The 22,753-nt window shown below is 37.8% G+C and overlaps 1 protein-coding gene across 6 annotated transcripts in view; it reads right to left on the bottom strand.

Annotated features, from left to right (window-relative positions):
* Positions 1 to 592: 592 nt before the first annotated feature.
* TENT4A (terminal nucleotidyltransferase 4A) overlaps positions 593 to 22,753 on the bottom strand; it is a 60,141-nt gene continuing 37,980 nt past the window's right edge. For 2 of the 6 annotated variants that reach the window (XM_027680942.1, XM_027680977.1), the window contains 2 exons: positions 13,317 to 13,475; positions 593 to 2,829 (listed from right to left, as the gene is read on the bottom strand). In XM_027680942.1, coding sequence (XP_027536743.1) covers positions 2,650 to 2,829; positions 13,317 to 13,475 — 339 coding nt within the window. In that variant the 3' untranslated portion in view covers positions 593 to 2,649. Of the gene's footprint in view, positions 2,830 to 13,316; positions 13,476 to 13,908; positions 13,966 to 22,753 lie in introns of those variants that run through there. The other 4 variants (XM_027680951.1, XM_027680987.1, XM_027680969.1 and 1 more) reach the window with 4 other exon arrangements.

The following is a 22,753-nucleotide window of genomic DNA, read 5'->3' as shown; positions in this document are numbered from 1 at the left end:
CAAGTACGTCTCCAATTCGTAAATCCTAATGCTACATCACTGTCTATTAAAAACAGTTCAGTTCCACTTCTCAGAGTTCACAGATTTATACAAGTTCCTTCCAAAGACTCATTTTTTAAAATTTTCAATTAGAGTCAGTACTGATGTTTCAGAGTCCTCTCAGAGGGTTAACAGAACACAACCCCCCCCCAACCTTTGATGAGGCTGAGAACTAGACAAATATTTTGAAAGTAATATAGAAACAACAGGAAGAGACTAACAGTTATATGGAAAGTTAAGGTATCCCAAAGCATCAGTCAGTTGATCTCCTCTTAAGAATACTGTTGGGAACTACCTCCAACTCCTTTGCTTTCTCACTATCAAAGGATCAAATCCAGAACTACAAAAGCAACAGCCATGCTCCATCACTCCCTCTAGAAACACATCACCAATGTCTGAGGGTGTCGATCCGTCTTCCAAGCTCATTCTGAAGGTGCTCAGCATGAACAATTTTAAAGCAGATGATCAAAGTGTACATCAAAGAATGGGATAAGGTCAAGTATTACTTCATCCATGAAATTTCAAAAAAAAAAAAAAAAAAGGTACAGAAGAGTGACTGGTCTCCAAAGTTTATTAAAAATCAAAGAATAGAAAACTTTACATAAAAATATGTCAATTTTAGCTTCCACATAGTTGTCCACACAAAAAATTTAAACATTATTTTTTAAACCTGTAGCACATAACCACAGTGATAGCCAGGCCAATTTATTTGGTTCACCATGACTGAAGTGTTACATGATACCACTTTTCAAATGAGTTTTGCTTTAAAAATGGATGCTAGTATAAGACACCAACTAAAGCCTCTGAAGGCTCTTTAATGTAGTTATGGTCAATATTGCTAGTGTGTGAAGACTAAGCAGTACAGGCTCATGTAACAGCCCTTAGATATTATTTATGAATCAGCTCACAATTTTTAGAACTTTTTTATTTTTTTAATTGTGATGAGTCTGGAGCATTAAGACAAACTTTTTGCAAACAGATATGCACTACTCTACTTTGGAATGTTGCCCTCTCTCCCCTCAAGGACCTGCTTGTGTTCAACAGATTCAGTAATAACATGAACTACTGCTTCAAAGGCATACAGCATATTAAAAAGCTTCATGCTTGACACCTCATTTCAATATTCAGACATCAGTTTTAAAACCTTCTATACTGCGTACAGATATAGACGTCCTGTTAATAGGATTCTTCAGCTTCCTCTGCTAGTGGACTTACATAACTTATCTGTAGTTTTCTGTATAGCTTAAGAACTCTCACTCAAAAAAAGGGAAGTCAGAGGGCATGAGATGTGACCTACTCCCAGGACAACTGTGGTGCTTTAAAAACTCAGGGTTAGGCAGGATGTACATTTTTAAAAAGTTAAAGACAGTGTTCGTCATGGCAATACACACTTGCATAGTATACCTGTATGCATCTGTAAGTTAAGTGCCAGCCACTCATCCTGTGTACAACACTGGGCTGTGCTCTCCTGCAACACATTAAAAGATACTTCTTGTAATGCTTAGAGCAGCTGAAGTACTTTTTATATATTTGCTCTTAACAGAACTAATGCATCTGCATACAGATTCCTTAATGGAATCAACATATTTCCTTTCTCCACATTCCTTAAGCCGGGTATCTCTGTTTAATAATGTTGTTTCAACCCAAACATTAACAGGTTACGTTATGAAAATTCATCAAAGCGTGTAGTTCACAGCTTTTTAATTTCATATCAGGACTTGAACCAACCTTTTTCTCATCCCTCTCACAAGTTTTACTTCTGGTACTACAAATGCTGGATTTGTTGTCTATTTAAAGGAATAAAATTAAAACTCATTGGTCAGAGCAAGACAACTGATAGAGGCCAGACAATGAGCTAAAAAACACAGGGTCAAAATGCTTTGGAGCTTAACACCTTCTTAAAACTGTAAGCCAAATCGCGCTTTCATTGTGAATCAAGAAGCCTCAAATATTACCAAATGTCATGTTTGTAACACTGCTCAGACAACCTGCCAAAACTATGAACCCAACTTAGATAATGCAACCTGGGAAAGGATCTGTAACTTAAAAAACCTCTTCCCCTTAAATATAACTTACGTGACAATATGAAATTAAGTTAAAAATTCCAAGTTATTGCACAAATCATACTTCCAATAGTTACAGAGCAAAAAATTCTGAACTTTGAAAGAAAAACAGGAGAGCAGCAAATTTACTTTTATGAATTCCCAGCTTGATTTGCTGCAATAAAAAAAAATTCCAAGGGGCTGAAGTTTCCTTCACTTCCAAAATAAAAGAAAACAGAACCCACAAAGGAACAGATGTAGCCACAGCAAAAAAGCTACAGCATTTGTAAATGTCCTTGCAGTTCTATTGTCAGAGCTGCTTCGGCACTGAATGAACCACTGTGGGAAGGCAGAAAACAAACTTCCACATTTATAAGGCTTCACAGATAAGCACAACTACTTCTTGAAGATGGATTGAACCACCACACAAAGAAACATGCAAAGAAGTCAGCTGCAGATATTTGGCAACACCAATAAAACGATGTGCTGGACGCTGGTCTCCATCCCCCAAATCGAGTGGCACTCACTCAGTTTGTCTGAACAGGGAAGGTCATTTTGGCATCTGCCATTATCTGCTCAGACTAATAGGCAAACTGTCTCTGTGTTTTTTTCTTCTCCATATATTCCGATTGTACTGGTGGTGTCCTCGGTTACCAACTGGTTGTCTCATGCCTCCACTGCTGACAGGGCTGTAGCTGTTGCCTTGGTTATGATTTCCTTTCATGGAAAACTTCATTCCACTGTGCTGCTACAAAAAAAAAAAAAAAAAAGAAAGGCACTCAGTTTAGGCATACAAACAACAAACGAAGCACACATTACCAGCTGTATTTCCTCAACACACAAGTCACTTCCACTGAATACCACTTGAAGCAACTGGTCTTTTCATACTTGTCTAATTTTAGCCATGCAAGTCCAATGGCACTAACAGCTTACTAAGTGTTTTCTGAAGTAAATGTCCTGCCAATGAAATGGTTCAGATTTCAAAGCATCCTTAAAACCCTTGGATTTCAGTATGAAATACGCTCACTGTGCATCACCCTTATGAAACCAGAGAACTTCCACATTAAACACTAATTGTGGCAGAGGTGTCTGTTTTAGAGGATCTTAGCATGAGCATGACCATGATCAAGTGAGACACTCAGTAAGACTTTCAGAAACATCATGGATAGATGTAAGGGCCTTATCACATGAGCTGATCCATGTAAAGCACAAGTCTGAGCTACCCATAATTCACTCAGTGACACGTAAACTAGGTACAGCATGTAAGGAGCTTGTAAATCCTACTGGTCTGATCACAGGGCTACAAAGACCCTAGATCATACCTCACATGCTGACCAAGGCAAAATAATTAAATGATCAGAAATATAGCATGACACTTTTCTTTATGGGATCTCCAACAACCTGGAACAGAAACTGCCTAAAAGGCCTAGCAGCAGCCTGAGTAAATCTACCACATATAAGGTACTACAGACATCTCTATTGATTGCTTAATGGCATACAGTAAGTTGGCTTAATATGTACGTACTTAAAATAAATACAAGAGTTTCAAAAGACCAAGCTGAAACAGATTCCTAAATACTGATAACATCAAAGCAAGCTCTTTTCCTGATGTCTGACAGCAATAACTTACGACAGACAACTGACTACTCCTAACAAAAGCTAACTAACCAGAAGTGGCTAAACAGGAACACAAAGTAAACATTTGAGGCAACTGCTTAGAATACTAAAGTAGCTGCAGATATTTCATTATCTGTATTTCCAAATAAGTTTAGAGTAGAAAGGAGAACACCAAGCCATCATTACAACTGTGTGTACAAAACAGAAACAGTTATTGAAAGCATAATTCCATAAGCAACATTTTATTGTCAAATTAGAAGAGACACTGAGGATCCAGAAAAACTGCTGAAGATTAGTGTTGAGGAATAACTACAGTTAACTGCGGGGTGGCAAAAATCCCTTAAACTGTTATTTAATTTGTACAGTGTGTGTTACATCAATCCAATCAACCTTCAATATGCAACTTCTAGACTCCCAAGAGAGACATGCAAGTGCTACCCTCAGACTACCAATAGTAAAATAATTAAAGGACAAATTAGAAGAAGGAAACACAAGCTGTGAATTTCTCATTCATAGGAGACACAGCTTCCCAAACCTTATTTGTTGACATATGTTGTGAAAATATCTACTAGGAGCTATTCATGAAAGTCAACAACATGAAACTAAAAAAATTTAGAATGTTTTATATTTTTGGCAAGTAGTTCTTCAAGCAAACACACCATCTTGTCCCATTCTTGCACTAAGTATTTTAGTTCAGTAAGTGTACATCTGACTATTATATATAAGCATTTACTATAAATAAGGTCAAAATATGGTAAAAATGATCCCTCCTTCAACAGTTAAAACACTAAAAGCAGACAGTCATTACAGTTACTTTCAACTATATGCTGAAAAAGAGGAAAACTTTAGTTTTGCTACTGTACAACAAGAACAAAACTTGGAACAGGGAGCACACAAAGCATCAGCAAACCTATCCACCCTCTTCAGCTTGAAATGTAAAAAATCTGGCAACTTCATCTTCAATTTGAGGATTCAGCAAAAAAATTGGAGGCAGATAGGCAGGTGATCGCAAGATGAGACATGCACCACGGCAAGTATGTCAATTAAGGCTATCTACCCATGTCCAAAAGAAGTCATATCCCTCAGCTGTTCAAAAGGTAAACAAACTTCCAAAGAACGATTAATAATTTAGCAAGAACATGAACTTTAGCTAGTGATGAAGAGTTCTGCATTGTTTTTTAGGCCATCAAGATAAAGACTGTCAAACTATCAGAGCAGAATCTGAATCCATCTATCTTATGACACATCAGCTGAGAGCAAGTGCATCAGGAAGTTAACTCGGGGACTTCTTCAGTCAGAGATGATGCCTTTATGCTTACTAGTTCTCAACTAAATATTATTTGCTAGTTCACTCAGATTTTTGAAACCATAAGAGTTTAGCATCCTGTGTCCTGTGCTATGGCATTTCACAGCTTAAATCAGCATCATATTTAACTTGAACCAGATCAGATGATTTTTCAGTTCTTGGAGTAATTGATTTCTTGTCCTTCTGCTCTCTACCTTTTTCTTATACTGCTGATGACTACACAGACCTCCATCATACATCCTCTTTTTCTTCTCCAGGTTGAAGAATCATTCTTTTTTTACACAGAAGCAATTCCATGTGTTTGACCACTATTAACATCCTTCCCTATTTTGCTTCCTTTTGTATTTTAACTTTCCTCTGATGTAAGAGGCAAAATTAAACTCACTGTTTGTGATGGACGTACATGGATTTTTACACAATGTTTAAATTTCTATTCTTTGTTCTGAAACACGTCTGAAGTTTGGCTTGACACTCAATTCTCAGTAAGAAATCAAGAGAGCATTATCAAAGCAGTGTTCTGCAAAAGTGTAAAGATCTCATCTTGGTAAGAAATTGTCAGCCCAGGGTCTACCACTCTCTACTATAAACTACAAAGTTTACAGTATTTCCTGATGCATCACCCTGAAAGGTCCTTCTGTCTCCCTTCTCAGTCAGCCCTTAAGGAGCCAGAAAACTTTGCCACTGCCTTTCAGACATCAGGTAGCACAAACTCCTTCAGGGCTTTCCCAGTGAACTCCATTTACTAAAAATATTGAATCCTCGCTTCTCATCTTCCAATTAGTTCATTGTTTAGAAGGGGACACATCATTCACTTAGCTGCTTTCAGGATCTTTGATAAAAGAAATTTATTTCATGTCTTTTGAAAATCCCAAAAGGCTGTATAAAAAATCTGCCTCTTATGCACACAATTCTAGACATTCCCGTGCTCAGGAGTCACACAGTCATTGAGAGATGGCACCTCTGTAAGCAGATGAGATCAGATAATCCAAAGAGAAAGCCCTTCATCTGAAATACAACAGAGAAATCTTCAGTTTAGAGGTTTTGACTTCTTTGGATCTATTCCTCTTGATAGAATAATCTCCTCTCCCATCACAGGGCTATCAATTCAACAACTGAATGATAGAACTCAATTGGTTTTCAGCTGTGTTGAATAAGCTGCTAGATCTGGAAGAAAACTAACAAATTTGCATTTAAGCCAAGCCTAGGGGTGGGAGTGAGGTGAAATTCTGTATCACGTATCAGGTTAAAAAGGTTTCCAATTAAAAAAAAACAAAACCCCCCAAAAAAAACAACATAAAAAAGATATAAACAAACACCCCAGAGCTTAACAGAAAACAGAAAAAACTAAACACACATCCCATCCCCTAAAAAAAAGCCTCAGAAAACCCCTAAGAAAAGGATGTTCCTAGCCTTTACTCCAACCAACAGAAATCTGGTTTAAATGGAAATATCAAGTAATTATTTGCTAAGGAAACCAAAATGTTATTCTTAATTACCAGCAAATTTACTATACAAAACCGCTGATATTCAAAGAGTGTCATTATTCAAAATGAAAATTCATAGCCAAAAAGAAATCACCTAGTCTTTGAAATAAGTAATGTAACAGAGCTGAAGTCTAAACATAAACAGGGCTTCAAACTGTTTTGGTCTTTATGGGTTTTTTTTGCCTGACAGCATCTCTAACAAAAGCAGAGAAATATTGGTAATAAAGTATAGTATCGGTACTCTTAACTTTTAAAGAGATTATATATAGTGCTCAAAAATAAACGGTAAATACTTACAAAGCTAAAGGATAAGTTTAGAAAAGGCGTGACAGTTTGGAAAGATCACTTATTTACTATTTTGTTGATAAGACTACAGGATTAGTGGCCAGAACTGAAACTAGTCTGCAGTTGATCAGAAGGGTAATCAAATTCATATACCTCAAAAACAAAATAAAACCAAAACAAAACCAAACCCAAAACAACACAAACAAAAAACCCCCGACAAGATAAAGAACCCTTTTTCAAAGATTTATCTTTACTTTCCTACTTTCTGAGCAAAACAACATCTGGAAATACACTAAAAAATTTAACTTCTTGTTCTTTATGAAATAAATTCATTGTTTTGCAGAGAAACAGTAGACAATGACCTAACCAACATTTTAGTCAATACTGCATGAACAATAAGCCAAGTACTAGGCAATGGTCCGACCAAGCCTCATTACTTTAGATTAGTTAACAGGATTCTACAAGACATTTGCATCAGCTACCTGGGCATACTCTTAACTGACAAGATTTATAAATGGTTTAGATTCCTAAGCTGAAATATAGCAAAAGCAAAATAAGTTCTTCCGGAAGTTGTTTAGTACTGGCAATCTGGGGAAATAAGGTCCAAAGCAGTGCAAATATCAAAGACACCTCCCCTCTTTTGGGTACTTATTGGTTACTTTCAGCTTGAGTCCTGAATAGATATATAAAATGAGCCCGAACTCCCTTCTGTTCCCCTTAAAAAGGGAAAACAGCATCTAATGGAGCCAACCATGAGAGAAGCAAAAAAGAAAAAGCACAGTGGAGACTAGAAAGAGCTCAAAAGCAAGAGAAGTTTGAGATGTTTCTAATCTTCTAACACAAGAGAATTGGAAAAATTAAAGCTGCAAGGGAGGAGGTTATATCAATCCTTCATATCTTATTTCACTTTGTTACAGACTACTGGTAGAGCTACCACACAACAGGAAGTATATTTGGTTCTCTTCACCTTTCACAAGAGGTTAGGCAATACTAGTATGAGCAGGTCAAAGATAAACTAATATTTCAGAGACTGGAGGGCCTAGTCCCAAAATGACTGACAGTAGAGACTACCATTACCATCTCAGCAAATACTGAACCATATTACAGTACAGAAAGTAAAATGGCATACAAAATAAATACCCTTTTTGATCTTGTCACCAGTCAAGTTTTAAAAGTGAGGGGCAAGAGTGAAAACAATGCTACCAGAAGACAGAACACAAACTGCAACTTTGCTGATGTTGTGACATGGGCCACAAAGTGTTACCTGCATACTTGTCATTAAGGAGAACAAGAGGTAACAGCTTTTTTAGCACAAAGCAGACAATTTCAGACCTTAAAGACAAATCTTACCTCACTGAGACTACTCAACTTTTTTGTTCCAAATAAAGAAGCATCAGTGAGCAAAACCACTTTCCAGATGATGAGTTGATATCAATACAGTACATGTGAGAAACTGTGCAGACAAAATGCGTATGTGATTATTCAAATCAATCTCAGTTCAGGAGCAAAAATTTGATTACAATGACATTGGAAGATAAAGGAGTACTACACAAACAAAAAGAAGGTATGACTTCCACGTTTCAGTAAGTCTGTCATTTATGGTGAGTTTATGTTTCTAAGAAACTACTCTTTAGACTTTGTCTTTCCTGCAACTCAAAAAGCACTCAGGAAGCAACCACCAAGGTGGCCAAAGACTTACACACAGTCCTATAAACATCAAGACTGGATATTTATATGGTGACCTCTGGAGATCATTTAATTCAACATTCTAGTTGTAAGCAGAGTCAGATTAGGGTCAGGCTAAGTCAGTTTCCATACATGGAAAGATAACACCACTTAAAGACCGTCCATATAAATATAGGACAACCTAAGATGAAAAATATCTTGAGTACTGTTTTCAGCTGAACAACCTCAAACTCAGATGCAGTTTTTCCTTTTCTCCTTTCTTTAGGAAAGGAAATAAAACATCATCCACTTCTCCTAGTTTTGCATGTATTAAATCAAGAACATTCTGTCACACACAGAGGATAGCAGTCTGATGTTTAGAATCAAAACCATTTCCAAAGTAGACGGTAGTATACTCCCTCTTATGAAAATGCAGAGACACTGAAAAATTATACCACCCTGAGTGAGTGTGCTCTAGATAAAACACAAGAAAAACGTCATCTGTTAGACTGACAAAAAACTTTCAGTACCTCATGGCTAGGCTTCGCGAACGAAGATTTGGGAAGGGCTCTACCCACGTTTCTTGCAAGCGTGTTGGTGGCTAAAAAGGCCAATACGAGAAAGCCAAGTCCGGTTGCAAAAGACACAGCAGAAAGACTCCTTAGATGGTATATTCTGCAAGGCTCGATTCTTTCTGCGTTGTCTTTTCTCCTCAAGGGTGATCCTGCATGCTTTCTCAAAAACATCAGCAGCGTTATAGATGGTGTGTCTCCAGGCCTCCCGATTGGAGGCCAGAGTAGACCAGTTATGGTGATCAATATGCCCGAGGCTGAGTTGTTGCTTCAGGGAGTCCTTGTATCTTTTCTTCGGGGCTCCTCTCTTGTGGCAGCCAGTGGCAAGTTCACCATAAAGCACGATCTTAGGGAGGCGGTGGTCCTTCATCCTGGAGACGTGCCCTGCCCAGCGCAGCTGCGTTCTCAGTAACATGGCCTCAATACTTGTGATTGCTGCCTGTTCAAGAACAGATGTGTTGGTCACATAATCTGACCAGTGGATGTTTAGGATTGTACGGAGGCAGCGTTGATGGAAGCGTTCTAGGAGACGCAGGTGGTGGCGGTAGATGACCCATGATTCGGAACCATATAAGAGAGTAGACAGCACTATGGCTCTGTAAACACTGATCTTGGTACTTTTCTTCAAGTGTTTATTATGCCATACTCTTTTATGGAGTTTTCCAAAAGCACTATATGCCTTTGCTAACCTGTTGTCTATCTCCCTGTCAATCTTACCATCTGAGGAGATGAGGCTGCCTAGGTAATTAAACTGTTGGACTGATTTGAATACCGAAACAGCTTAAAAATGCCATTGAACAAATCAGGTCTTTTTTAAATTGAAGTCAACATACTAAAAACTCTGAAGTATCACATTATACTAATGGAATTCAGCATATTTGTACATCTGGCTAGTTGATGATACCTGCCTTCTCAGAAACATTTGGTAGAGTTCAGCATTGACATGAATTAAAACATGTCTTTACAAACCTATCTTTCATCCAGGTGAACTACACTTAACTGCTTGCACTCATCTAAAAGAAATACATTTTTGACTCAAGTCCCTGACCAATTTTGTTTTCAATGCTGCTAACTTTTCAGTAATCATTTCAGAGATACTAGCAGGATCAGCACTATTAGTGACTACTAGTAACACCATTAACAATTGTTCTGGATAAAGACAAACTCTGAAGCAAAAGTATTTTAGTCAGAGAAGTGCCTGTAAAGTAGTATAAACAAGCAGTTTATAAGTTTAAGTGTCTGGCCTTATTTGGCAAAACACAAAAGAATCTGAAAAACAAACTACTCCTCCAAGTCCTTTTATAAGTTTTGACTGTGGTATTTCAGCACTGACATTAAGGTTTCATTTCCTAGTTGCTTCCGGTGCTTCCCAACTGAGCCAGTGCATACTGCTATGAAATTTGCAACGAACACATTCCCAGACACTACTCATCTAAAGGGTCTTAGACACACTAGAAGCCAGTCAGTACAGCAGAGGGACTGGTGCTTACTGGCTTTAGATACTTTGGAATCAAAAGAGAACCCTCTGGGGAAAAAAAAAGCGCATCTTAAAAATGAAATGAAAGAGTTCTTCAGACCTAACAAAAAGGAAGTTTCTTCTGCCTTCATTGTTGACCTAGCATCCAGCAATCCAGCATGAATTGAACTTACTTGATCTGAAAGTAACAACAGGGAAAGTAGTCCTTTCCTCTCCATGGGAAGATACCGAGCAATTTCTGCCCCTCCATTCATCTGGACATGCATGTCAGTATCTGTTTTTCTGCATATTTCCAGTGGGCAGCACTGCTTCATAAACTGTTCTGCTCTCCCAAGTGACATTTCAAGCTGCTTTTCAGTAGAGTAGAAGAATGATTACCTCAGAAGAATGATGGATGCTGATCCTGAAAAGCACACAGACCTGTGCCAGGAGCTTAATCAGTCCCTGAACTACCTGGAAATTCTCCAATTAATTATTCAGTATGTAAACAGAATTGGTAATCACACCAAGCTTGTTTCAAAAAAGAAAATATTAGGAAGCTTTAACAGCAGCAGACTTGCCTAGAAGGCTGTAATTTGTTCAAAATACATTCACTGTTCTTGACATTGGCACCTCCTGCTTTTGATGGTTGCGCTCAACATCTAGGTACAGCTTTCCAAGCAGAACTGAGGTGGAGGAGGTTGCCAGGGAAAAAGCTGAATACACCATGTAGACAAATGAATCCCTTTCAAAACTTTTTGAATATGAAAGAACACTTGCTGTTAAGAAAAAAGGCGTGTACATGCTCAAATCCATCAGGAGTCCTCTGAGCAAGCAGAATGTGCCCATTAAAAGTTATAAACTAGCATGGTCTTAGGTTTTATCAACTGCACAAGGAAAGCCATCAACCTAATCTAGAACAGTCATGGTCCAGAAGGTACAGGTGAATAAAAGACATTTGCAGTATTCTGGGTAGAAGGGCTTCATTTCCCACTTCTGACTCAGTCATAATCTTTATCAAAAAAGTACTTTTCTACTTCACAAAATACAAGCTTTTGGTGAATTCAAGGCAAGAAATCATCATCCCATTTCTGAACTGCAGATAGCAAGAAATTCTTCTGATTTAATGTGATTCTCAAAGGCACATCTTTGTCAAGCAAAAGCCACAGAAGAATTCCCACTTTTAAACACCTAAGTACTATATAAACTACTAAAAGAACAGTTAATCATTGGAAAGGACAGCCAAGTAGCAGAAAGCCAGAAGAAGTGCTACAAAGCAGTTGTTTTCCAAGATTCAAAATTCCAACAGAGATCCAAAATTCATACAACATGTTGCCTCTTCACAACTGGCAAACACTCTGAATGCCAACTTGTTTTGTACTAACAACCGCATGCCTCCAAACCGGATTTTATTTTTTGTAATTTTGAAGCTAAACTCCAGAGTACCTCTTCAGAAAAGCAGAGCTGTTATGGAAAATAATCTAGTCTAAGTCTGTATTTTAGATGAAGTTTAACTTAAAATAGCTCTCCAGTTTTATTCTAAAAAAAAGTCAAAAGTTTCAGACTGTACACTAACAAGTGAATACTCAATTGGAGACACTAGAATAGCAGTATATTGTTTTATTAGCTTCTCACTAACAGAACATTTCCTGTGCAGATAAGCTGGTTTTGCCTAAGTAAGACTGAGCAGTACGGGAAAGCAGGGAAAGGAGGAAGGAGGGGAGGAATCTGTGTAATCACTTCAATTAAAACCAAAGGCAGGTTAAGGGAGGTGATCATTTGCCCTCTACTCAGCACAGGTGAGGCCACACATGGAGTGCTGGGCCCAGGTCTGGGCTCACCAGGAACAGAGACATGGACATATGGGAGAGTGTCCCACTGAAGGTCCATGAAGATAAATAAGTGCTGAATCAAATAAAATAGGCCAGGTCATTAAGTTGAAAATACCCTGGCCCTAGATTCTCAAGAACTCTGATAGAAGGACTCGGAAAAGAAGGAAAACATTTTAAGAACCTGACCAAAACTAGGTTCAAAGAAATCAGCTTGCTATTTTGTTATCGTAGGCAACCTACAACAATCCACAATTTGCATTAAATTTCATGTGAGGTATATTAATAGTTTTAATAATCAAGACTGGGGGAATGTTTTCCGGCAGATAATAAGCAGCACTAAGGTTATTAAAAAAAAAGAAAAAAACAAACTGATGATTTTTCTTTCCCTTGTACTATAATGGCTGTATTAGCCAAAATACATTCATCTCCCAGCACATTTATGCACACAATATTTTGGTAAAAATTTTTGCAGACTTGCCCATAATTAATTTTCTGTTCTCTATCTTTAAACATATTACAGAAAGTTACAAGTGTAACCAGATCTAACAATTCAAAATCAAGACCACCAAACAAGCCTGGAAAGGTCAGTACCTTTCTTTGGATTCAAAAACAAGCTTACAGCTATACCACCTACATGAAGTTTCTAATTGAAGAACAGGAACTTAAACAGCCTAATTATCTGCAAATATCCCACTAGCTGGGCACCAGGACTCTCAAATACAACTTTAAGAGTCAAGACATCTGACACTCGATCTTTAACTTACTCCTATGTGTCTGTGTTGTGGAAGGGCTCTTATATGCAGAGATGCAACTCAAACACCGAACCCTTTCCCACCCACTCTTCTCCCCCCACTTCTGATATGGCAGCTAAGTACTTCTACGGTTACATGAAGCTTAGCACAGGCTATATGAAGGTTATCTTCAGAGGTTTTTAGACTGACAGCACAGCGCAAATGATCTACACTTCCGATTTGATCCCTTTCTCAGGAAAGAGTTGCTCCGTTTAGTTGGCTCATACCTGGTTACTGGCGGCCATTATCAAGGTTCCCGTAGGTGCAGATTGGGGTTTACCACTTGGCATAGGCAATGCGGGTGGTAAACTGGCCATAAGCTGAGTCGGTGCTTGAAGACTGAACTGGTAAACATTAGGAGCTGTGCAAGGTGGTGTATCTGATTCCTTTTGGCAGAGAAAAAGGGGAAAAGAAAAGCAACTTTACAGAAAGTACAGTATATACAGACTATGCATGTGAAAATGCACCCAAATATCAACTCATGTGAATACTGTAAAATATAATTTTTTTTCAGTGGTAAAAAAGTAAAATACAAGCCAGCACAATGTTTATTTTACACATCTAGTAAAGGTTTAATTGAACCTACATTAAGGAGACAATGTCAACAGGTCTATGGCAATCACAGGTTCCAGTCAGCCCAATCTAAAGCCAAAGCTATATCTCTACCAAATTCCAATTAAAAGATGGGAACTAAGGCTGGGAAAAATAACAGAACAAGAACAGCAACACCAAGCTACAGAAGGGCTAGAATTTTAGGTGTCATGACAGTTCAGTCCTCTGAACCATGTTCTGGATTGTACTTATCTCTAAGTTACTCACTGTAATTGTTACAGTCTTCTCCTATTCTACCCAGCAATAGCAAAGTTAGGGCTCCACCTACCAAGAAACAAGGAGACGGCCTGCCAGTTAAGACTCATTTATCTTCACCAGCCATGCACTCCACTGCTCATGAGGAGTTCTGTTCCACTCACTTTCCATCTGAAATCTGATAATTCTTCAGGGGATGCAAGAGGATGCAGGATTACAGAAAAGATACTGTAATGGAACTGGTATGACTGATTACTATTCCTTCGTCTCCTTCCAGCCTGATCACCAGCAATTTCAGATGCGTCATAATCAGACATACGGGTGATGTTAAAACACAGTATGCCTGGAGCACTTAATGGATAACAAGCAAAGACGCAAGCACAGATTTAGGGGTTTATAGGAATTACTGAAGTCTGAAAACACCCGACTGCCTCAGGTCTTAAACGACCAATTATTTTGTAGGTCGAGGAAGTTGGAAAGCAAGCTACAGCCTTTTGAAACATCTTTGAACACAGATCTCACAAAACTTATTTTTCAGCTATAACATAATGGCAAAAGTAGCTTTCCCTACATTTTATTGCTGCTTTTTACCATATTCTTAACTCCAAAGCATTCTGAACTTAAAAACAATGGAAAAACCTACTTTTTATCCCAAACCACTGGTGTTTTTTCCATTCCCAGTCATCTGGCTCAAAGTGTAGGAAGAGATGGGGCTTGGCCAATTAGTAGTTTAGGAGTTACCATATTAAAAGACATTACTGGCTCACATCATCACAGATCTTTACTGTTAAAATAATTTCTGAAATATTCTATTGCTCTTTCTCTAAAGATTAATTGCCTGGAAGCAAAGATTCTTCACATATTTAAACAGATCTCCAGCACTACTACTTGCCCTCACATGGCCTTGTTTTCTAAATTAGTTTCTTCAGTTAGAGAATAGGCTGTTCAAGAGCAGAAACAAGAAAATATTTTAAAGCTTTTCTTGGGGACGAAGAAGGTCATTTAAGAGAGACAGACAGTTGTGAATACTGAGTAGCCTAAGAAATGAACTACTACAAAGCAAAATTTGCATCCCACTGGAAGTGAATACTCCCAGTACAAACAGTCCTCAATAAAGCCCAACTGTTAGAACAATCAGTCTTTTACTGGTCCATACAAAGTTGTGCTTACTAAAAAATAAGTTCTAGAAAGAAAGGAGTTGCTCTCCTGCTAGTTCAACTAGTGGCGAAAGTTACAGTAAGCCTTTGTGAAGCAGTTTCAGATAACTGCATCATGAATTTACTGGAGACAGATCATACTGGTAATAAGAATATGTGCAGAAAATTAAGTCTTATTTATGAGATCAGATGTTCACTGTTTAATAAATATGTTCATCATAATGGGAAACTATATGCTGTATCACTGACCAAAAAATTAAGCTTGGTTATATGCACATGCCCGGATTAGATGGCATTTTTCTCCCTTGCCCATCCTACAGTATCAGCCACAAGAACAGGCTAAAGTCTCCACAGCGATGAAGTTTCTTTGGACACTGCTGGTCATGGAATTAATAAAAAGCTTATAAAAAGAGAGATAAATAATGAAAGGGTAGTCATGATTGAACAGAGTTCTAAGCATGCTCACAAGTAACCATGAATTAGCAGATGGGATGGAAAAAGGGATCTTACTATCTATCCAAACCAATGCATTATCTTCTGCAATCCAACCTTCACAAACCTGACCAAAGAACAATTTTAGTGTCTCCACTCAAAGACCTCTCTCTTCTGCTTGGATACAGTTAGTCCCCTGAAGGCTGACATACCCAACCCAGATGTGACACTTCTCACTTATGAGATTTCTAAGGGGGCTTTTGTGCAACAAAAAGTTAACTCCAGTCAGGAAGGAGCAGCAGATGGAAGAGAAAAGGGAGTCATATCATTTAATCGAGACTAGACAAACTTCACCACAAGGAACCTTGTGTTGCTTTATGTTAATTTTGTAACAGCTATGTTCTTCTGCCTCAATGTTATTTACTGATACACATCTCATACAAGCAGATTGTATTTCTCTCCTGAGGTGATCTTGGACTGCTAATAGGATTAATGTATGGAGTTGATATCCTAACTTATCAACAGCATCTAAACTCTTTTGTGAAGAGCAGCATTACCCTTCTTAATAAACTGAAAGGTTAACCTCAGTGATCAGAAAATTGAGTCCAATGTGAACAAATCTGATTTTCCATAAGCACTGCCTACACTGAGGGATTACGTCTTTCTTGATCTTCTGGACCAGATTCTTAAATATAACATGCAAACTTGAAGCATAATGGAACTTCAGAAGACATAGAAGTAAATACATACTCTCGACACTTTAGGTACACGTTGGAAGAGAAAAGCTCTGACCACTACTAAGGTAAGGGCCACAGAGGTCACATTATAAAAAGATTAATGTAAAATAAAGGGGTAAGACCCCTCGATTTTAGCAAATAATCTAGGGATAAAGCTACAATGACTGCACTGAGAGTCAAGCTAAGTTCCTGATCTCTTGAATGGCACTACTCTGAATGCCTATCATTCAGAGTGTCTCATCCTGCAAGGCAAATATCTTCTAAAGAGATGCAGATACAGGTTTATCCTACTGGGAAATTTCCATTTCAAAATATATTCTTTAAACCAGTTTCAACTTTCTGAGTAAGAACGTAGTACCTGGAAGGAAGATTTCTACTATTCACAGCCTTGATTACTGAGGACTGTAATTTACTTTAATGTTGGAAAGACTAAAGTATGGAAACTCAAGCGTTACTGATCATAGTAATGCATCTGCATAGACAGAAACAGTGAAACACTGCAGTCATATGAAAGATAAAGAACTGAAGCAGTCTAACAATCCAGACTTCCTGACATAGGAAGAGAACAAAAAAAAAAAAAAAAATCCTTCTTCTGTTCTGCAAAATGCATCTCCCGTTATAAAACATCCCAGGACCTCAACAGCAAGACAATATTTACTTGCCAAAAGTTCCTTACTAACTAGGTCTGGCCATAAGAGCTTATTTCAATTATCTTAACTCAAGGTTTAAGATACAAGGTAAAGTGTATTAGTACAATCATCCAACAAGACAATAGTTCAGTTTCCAAGAATTTCATGTGCCAACTATACTCATAAGCTTCCTTTACATCAGCCTAAATGTATGATGAAAAAGTAGTGCCTTCTGCTTTGTTTCATGATGTAGTAAGTTGAAACTTCTTTACAAACAATAGCTACCATTTTAAAGCTTTTAATTTCCAAGGCAGCAGGCTTTTTTAAAAGCTGGAGTGGCCTAAGATCAATTAATGATCCTGATGTGTTTAATTTTTGGCCCAGTGGTAAAAGAGGCTATCCTAGAAGTCAGTATTCAGAAATAAAAACTTAAACAATAGAATGCAAGTTTCTTGCCAATGTGATAGATTTGGGTTTTTACACTCCTCTTTCCAAGAATGCACTACAGAGGTCTTGGCAAAAAGATTCTTATTGTTTCCATTCTCAAAACTTCTTCCACTAAGTAAGCAATATTTCTTCTCTTTCCCATAACATTCATAAGCTGTAAGCTGCGAGAGAACAACGACCACTTCAAAAATTGTGTTCCATCTTTGCTTTCAAAGAACTGAAAATTGTGAGAAAATTGGTGTTTATAGTTAACACTTTACACTACACAGGGTTTTTCATATGCCCCTCTCCATTCTTACAACTACAGTGATTTAACAGTAACTGCTGCCAGTCTTACTCCTTTTGCCTCCTTTCTCATTCTAGCCTTACCTGCATTATCATCTGGCATGATTATGAGCCAGTATACAGAGGTGAACCACAGAAACAGTAACCCCCTCATTAGCTTCATGTTCTGAATCAGCTCACCACAGGATTAGGTGAACACCAGTGCAGAAAAGCAGGAGCAGCTAATGAACGGAAACTTTGGTAGCAAGTACATCTAACTACTTGACTGTCTTAGAAAAAAGTGTAAAACCACACTCCTTTGAACACAAAGCAACACCAGAGGACTTCAAAATTTCATACTTTGGAGCCACGTGTAAAAGCAGAACTTGAATGCATGCTCTCAATTGAATGGTTTTAGCCCCAGGGTTTAGCTGGGTTTTAGCCCCAGTGTACTTAACTCTGCTTGATAAACTACCATGCTTCCAAGGTGTTTTTATGATCACCCCCCACCCTCATCTCATGTCTTCCACATCCTGTGCTGGTTCTTGGTAGGTGGAGCCACAACTTCAGCTATGGTGTAAAGTAGAATTGAGATTAACAACTTTTCTATTTCTACAGGAGGTAATTTGAATTATTAGAGTTGCACCATTTCCACTGGCCAGTCTATAAACAATACAAATGTCTTGAGTTAAATTGAAATCAGTTGATTTTTCTGCCTTTCATTGCAAAAGGAAAATATCTTGGTCATCTTGATTACAGAAGGGGAAAGGTGAAAGAAGAGATATAAGATACACAAGCAAACTGAGAAATATGTATCCTCCAAAAGCATTACTGTTCATTTGACAGAACAACAACTAAAAATGTAATCTAATTAGTATCTACCAAGATTAAATACAAGCACAGTACCCCTTAAACCTCACCTCATTATATCCTGCCAGGCCTTACTGTGAGCTTATTCCATGTTTTATCAATATTCAGTCTATTTCAGGTAAGTCATCTTAAATAAAAAAGATCACAGAAGTGTGTAATTTTAAATATCCTTTGTTATCCCAACACTTTCATTTCACGGTCTGTATTGTTAGCAATATAGCAATATTTCAAGTTTGATTTTCAAGTTATGCATTCAATTACAGGACTCACAATGCAAGCTGAACATACATCATTCTAGATTCTAAATACTAAATTTAGGGTTTCTTCCATCCTAAAATGGCTTAGGTACCTCTCTGGCATCAGAAACCAGTCTGAATTTGACACTTCCAAAATTATATGCTTCTCTCCTTACTTCACTGACATCACAGCAGTAAAATCCCATTTTACTTGCTGACATAAAAATTCCTTCTGTACCCTCTGCTGCTTAGAATAATTTGTTATTAAATAAAATTACTTTGGAATTTTGTATTCAACGTTGTGTCTCCTGCAGCTTTGCAGAAATTTATTTCAAGTGGATATGGATAAAAGACTGATCAAGGAACTGATAAAGAGCATGGAACTGATGGAGAGCATAAGACAGTATAAAACAGCACATGGTCAGAGACATAGGTTAAAAAAACACAAAACCAAATGCGGGGCTATATGGTGAAAGAGGAAAATAAGCAAAAGAAGCACTGGAAAAAAAATTTGTTCCCCTCTACTTCACAGAAACCAATCATAATGTACACAGCAATAGCAGGCAAAAAGAGTGGAGTTTTAAACAATATGGGGCTTAAACTCCTATATTCCTCAAATCAAATGTCAATCAAATATTTTTTTCCCAGTAAAACTGTACACTCAGGGTTGCCCACTGCTTCATGTGGAGACCAGCTGGCTGCAAGTCAGCACTTACACTAACCATCAAGAGGCCTGCCTTTTAAAGAACTTGTCTATTTGTTCAGGAAGGGGAGAAGAGCAAGACAAAAATCTGCATAATAATAAAGATGATCAACTATCAACACACGTTTGAATTGCTACTTTGATTAGGACATGAGACTACTCAGGCAAGTAGGAGAAAAGGAGAAAAATCTGTGTAGCTCTTGCTCTCAGACTAAGAATTTTACAAGGCCACTCCCTTCTGCTCCCTCTCCTTACACACAAAATTTCAACTGAAACCCTGCAAATTAATCAGTCATTAAGACAGATTTAACAAGACTATGAGAAGAGCTGTTACATATTCTGAAGTGTCTGTCCCTTTACTGTAGATAAGCAAATACCTTACACCTGCAAACTTAACTTTAAAAAAAGTGCAACATTTATCTGGACAAGATAAGTCATATACTCTATCACTTCTCTCTGTGACTATGGAATTACAATGGTTCCAGCTAATAAGCTGATATTCATGGTCTTCAGCTAATAAGAAAGAAAGTGAGGTGGTGATAACTTCATTAAGCATGTTGAGTTCAAGTACAAAGCCATAATTACTGCAAAGCAAGTAGGAGTTCCAAAATCAGTGTGGATCTTGTATGCATTAAGCAGAACTGGAAGAATAATGAGTCTTAGTCTTATCAGTCATATTTATATATTACTCTCAGAATACACAGTACTTGATACAGTGAAAAGACACATTCCCAGAACACTGAAGGTACTGCTCAGGGCATTCATTAGCTGATGGGGCAGAATGGTGGGGAAATCAAGCACTGACATTCTGACAATAGGTTTTTATGAAGCCTGACCTGCAAGGTTTACAGGTAAAATTTCAAGAACAGTCTGAAAGAAGATACTGTAAATGCTAAAAGGTTAAAAAGAGGCAAGGATTGTGTCATCCCCAAAGCTAGACTATAGGGGTACCTTGTTCACTGAAACTTCAACTACCTTGGCATTACTACATAATCTTGAGAACTCAGAACTCTTCACAAAATCATTTTGTCATACAAGCCCACACAACATTATCACCAGAAACACTGAGATAAAGTGCATGAAATTTGTTAGATCCAAACTTCTAACAGACAACTTGGAGATTCTGCGCTGCACTGGATATGAGATTATATATCCATCGAGTAAGAGAAAAGAGATTTAAATTTTCCTATTAGTCATGACATCTGTTACTGATATGCAGGTATCACTGTCACATAAAATGTTAAGCTTTATTTGGCATTACAGCATCAAAACTTCAGAGCATACTTAGCACTAGGAATCAAAACAGACCAAAGTAAGACATACCTAGGATTATTTTTTACTTGGCAGAGACTGTTAATCAGGCAGTAGATATTCTCCAGCACTACTCTACGACTTCCTGACCTAATAGAAAGCATTTTTCTACAATGCTTAAGCAGCAAGAAATCCAGGTCACCAGTTACAGAGTGCAGGTCCGGAACGAAAAAAAACCCGCATTTTCATGAGGAATTTGGTCACTGATTAGGCTGTGAGACTGACATCTGCAACTAGCCAGAACAAGTAGAGAGCTGGGGGCAAACATCCTTCTTTTCACTTGCTTTCAGATTCTCCTAATTGAGTATGAAGGTGAGATTTCCTAATGCCAGAGGTTTGTTTTCTGTTGTGGAACAGTTTAACTCTTGCTCCCACAGAGTAAACACTCACACACTTTGCACTGTCCTTGATGGCAAAGTCATTTATAAAGCATCTTCCATTATTCAATTAAACATTTGTTGGATCATGTGGGAATGCATAGTATTTTACAACTTACCTGCTTGCAAGAGTAAGTAAAGAACATACATTGACTTTTTGTCAGGGCAGCACTGGGTATTTTAAATACCTGCAGAGCAGAAGGCTTCATTGAGAGAAGATTTACTACATAGATTAGTTTGATAATAAACAGAATTCAGAAAAATGTATGAACAGTCTAATAAGTTTTGGTGATCAGAGTCCTTGTTTTTCTCATGTGTTCCTCAGTTTGCTCCTTATCATTAATATTTACATTCTTCATAGAGCTGAGGTAACAAGGCAGGAATTTTAACATTCAGTATTTTGTAAAGAACTACCTTAGAAGTACTGGTGAGTGAGTCTGCATTGACATGTACAGTAAGACAACCACAAACTGAACAGTTCTCTCATTAGTAATAACAACGGTATCAGAAGACAGGTTTCTTTTGCATGAGGTTTTTGATCCAAAATTTACTGGTCCTTTGAAAAGCTGTTTTTTGTGACCAAGATTTTGCAGTTGACTACGACACATGAAAGACAGCACAACTAGAATTTCATCAGCCAGATAGTGCTAGCATAAGGCACTTTGTAAATAGCTTTGCTGCCTTGGAAAATCCATAAAATTATACTTTTTGTTCAGATTATGATTTGGTCTCATTAGATGCGCACACTAGGCTGTGTAGCAAGCTAGTTCTAGATGTGAAAATTCTTCCTGAATTTCAGGTGGTGTGCTGAGAAAAAGCACATAAATCTAAAATATACAGGGAAAGAGAAGGGTGTCCTTGAAGAAGGCATTTCTCTTGTTCCTAAGTACACAAGTTCTCATCTTGAAAAGGTTGCCATAGTCCCCGAAGGAAGGAAAGGAGTAGCAGAAATGCAAAGAAGTCAGGGTAGTAAGTGTAAGCTCTCATATCCCTACACATCCATTTTCGCAGTGTACATAGATGTTGAAAGGCTCACTTCTAAATGCTAGCTCTGGTTTATGCCAATCCAGTCTCCAGAAACAACTGCTCCTTTTTCTATTCTGAGACCTGTTCTCCTGCTGCTGGAACAAATCTATAACCATTGCTGTATCTGAAGGGCCCATAAGTCCAAGACACCAGAAGCCTTGTCTATTCAGCTGCTGAATCAATTATAAGATAAGGCAAAACCTGTACTGCTATCAGAACTTCAAGAAAACAAATCTACTTAAAAACCACACAGCATGCTATATTACAACCAACTATTAAACCAAAGAGCTTAATAAAAAATTCTAGGATCCCTATGAGCAATACTTTGATAACTCCTGCACACTCAATACATACTGCCAATATTGCTTCCAGGACATGTTGACAAATATATGCAAGGCCTCCAGACTTACTGCCAGTGTACAGTGATGTGGTGACTTCAGAACACAACTCCTTTTGTGCTAGCATGGATGGCTGGAGAGAGGCAACATGATCAACTAATGTCACAAGTTTCCAAGCTTGTTTCCTCAAAAAGGTCCAGATGCAGCTGATCACTATTACCAGTGAGACTTCAGCAGTAAATGGAAAAGCAAATACACTATCTAGTCCCTCTAATTTAACAGCTAGTACCTTACAGTTGATAAATAGCAAAAGCTATTCTGCAGTCATGC

This window comes from Neopelma chrysocephalum, unplaced genomic scaffold (assembly GCF_003984885.1).
Source record: "Neopelma chrysocephalum unplaced genomic scaffold, ASM398488v2 Primary Assembly neopelma1_22b, whole genome shotgun sequence".
Taxonomy (NCBI): Eukaryota; Metazoa; Chordata; class Aves; order Passeriformes; family Pipridae; genus Neopelma; species Neopelma chrysocephalum.
This window is presented reverse-complemented; position numbering and strand designations above follow the sequence as displayed.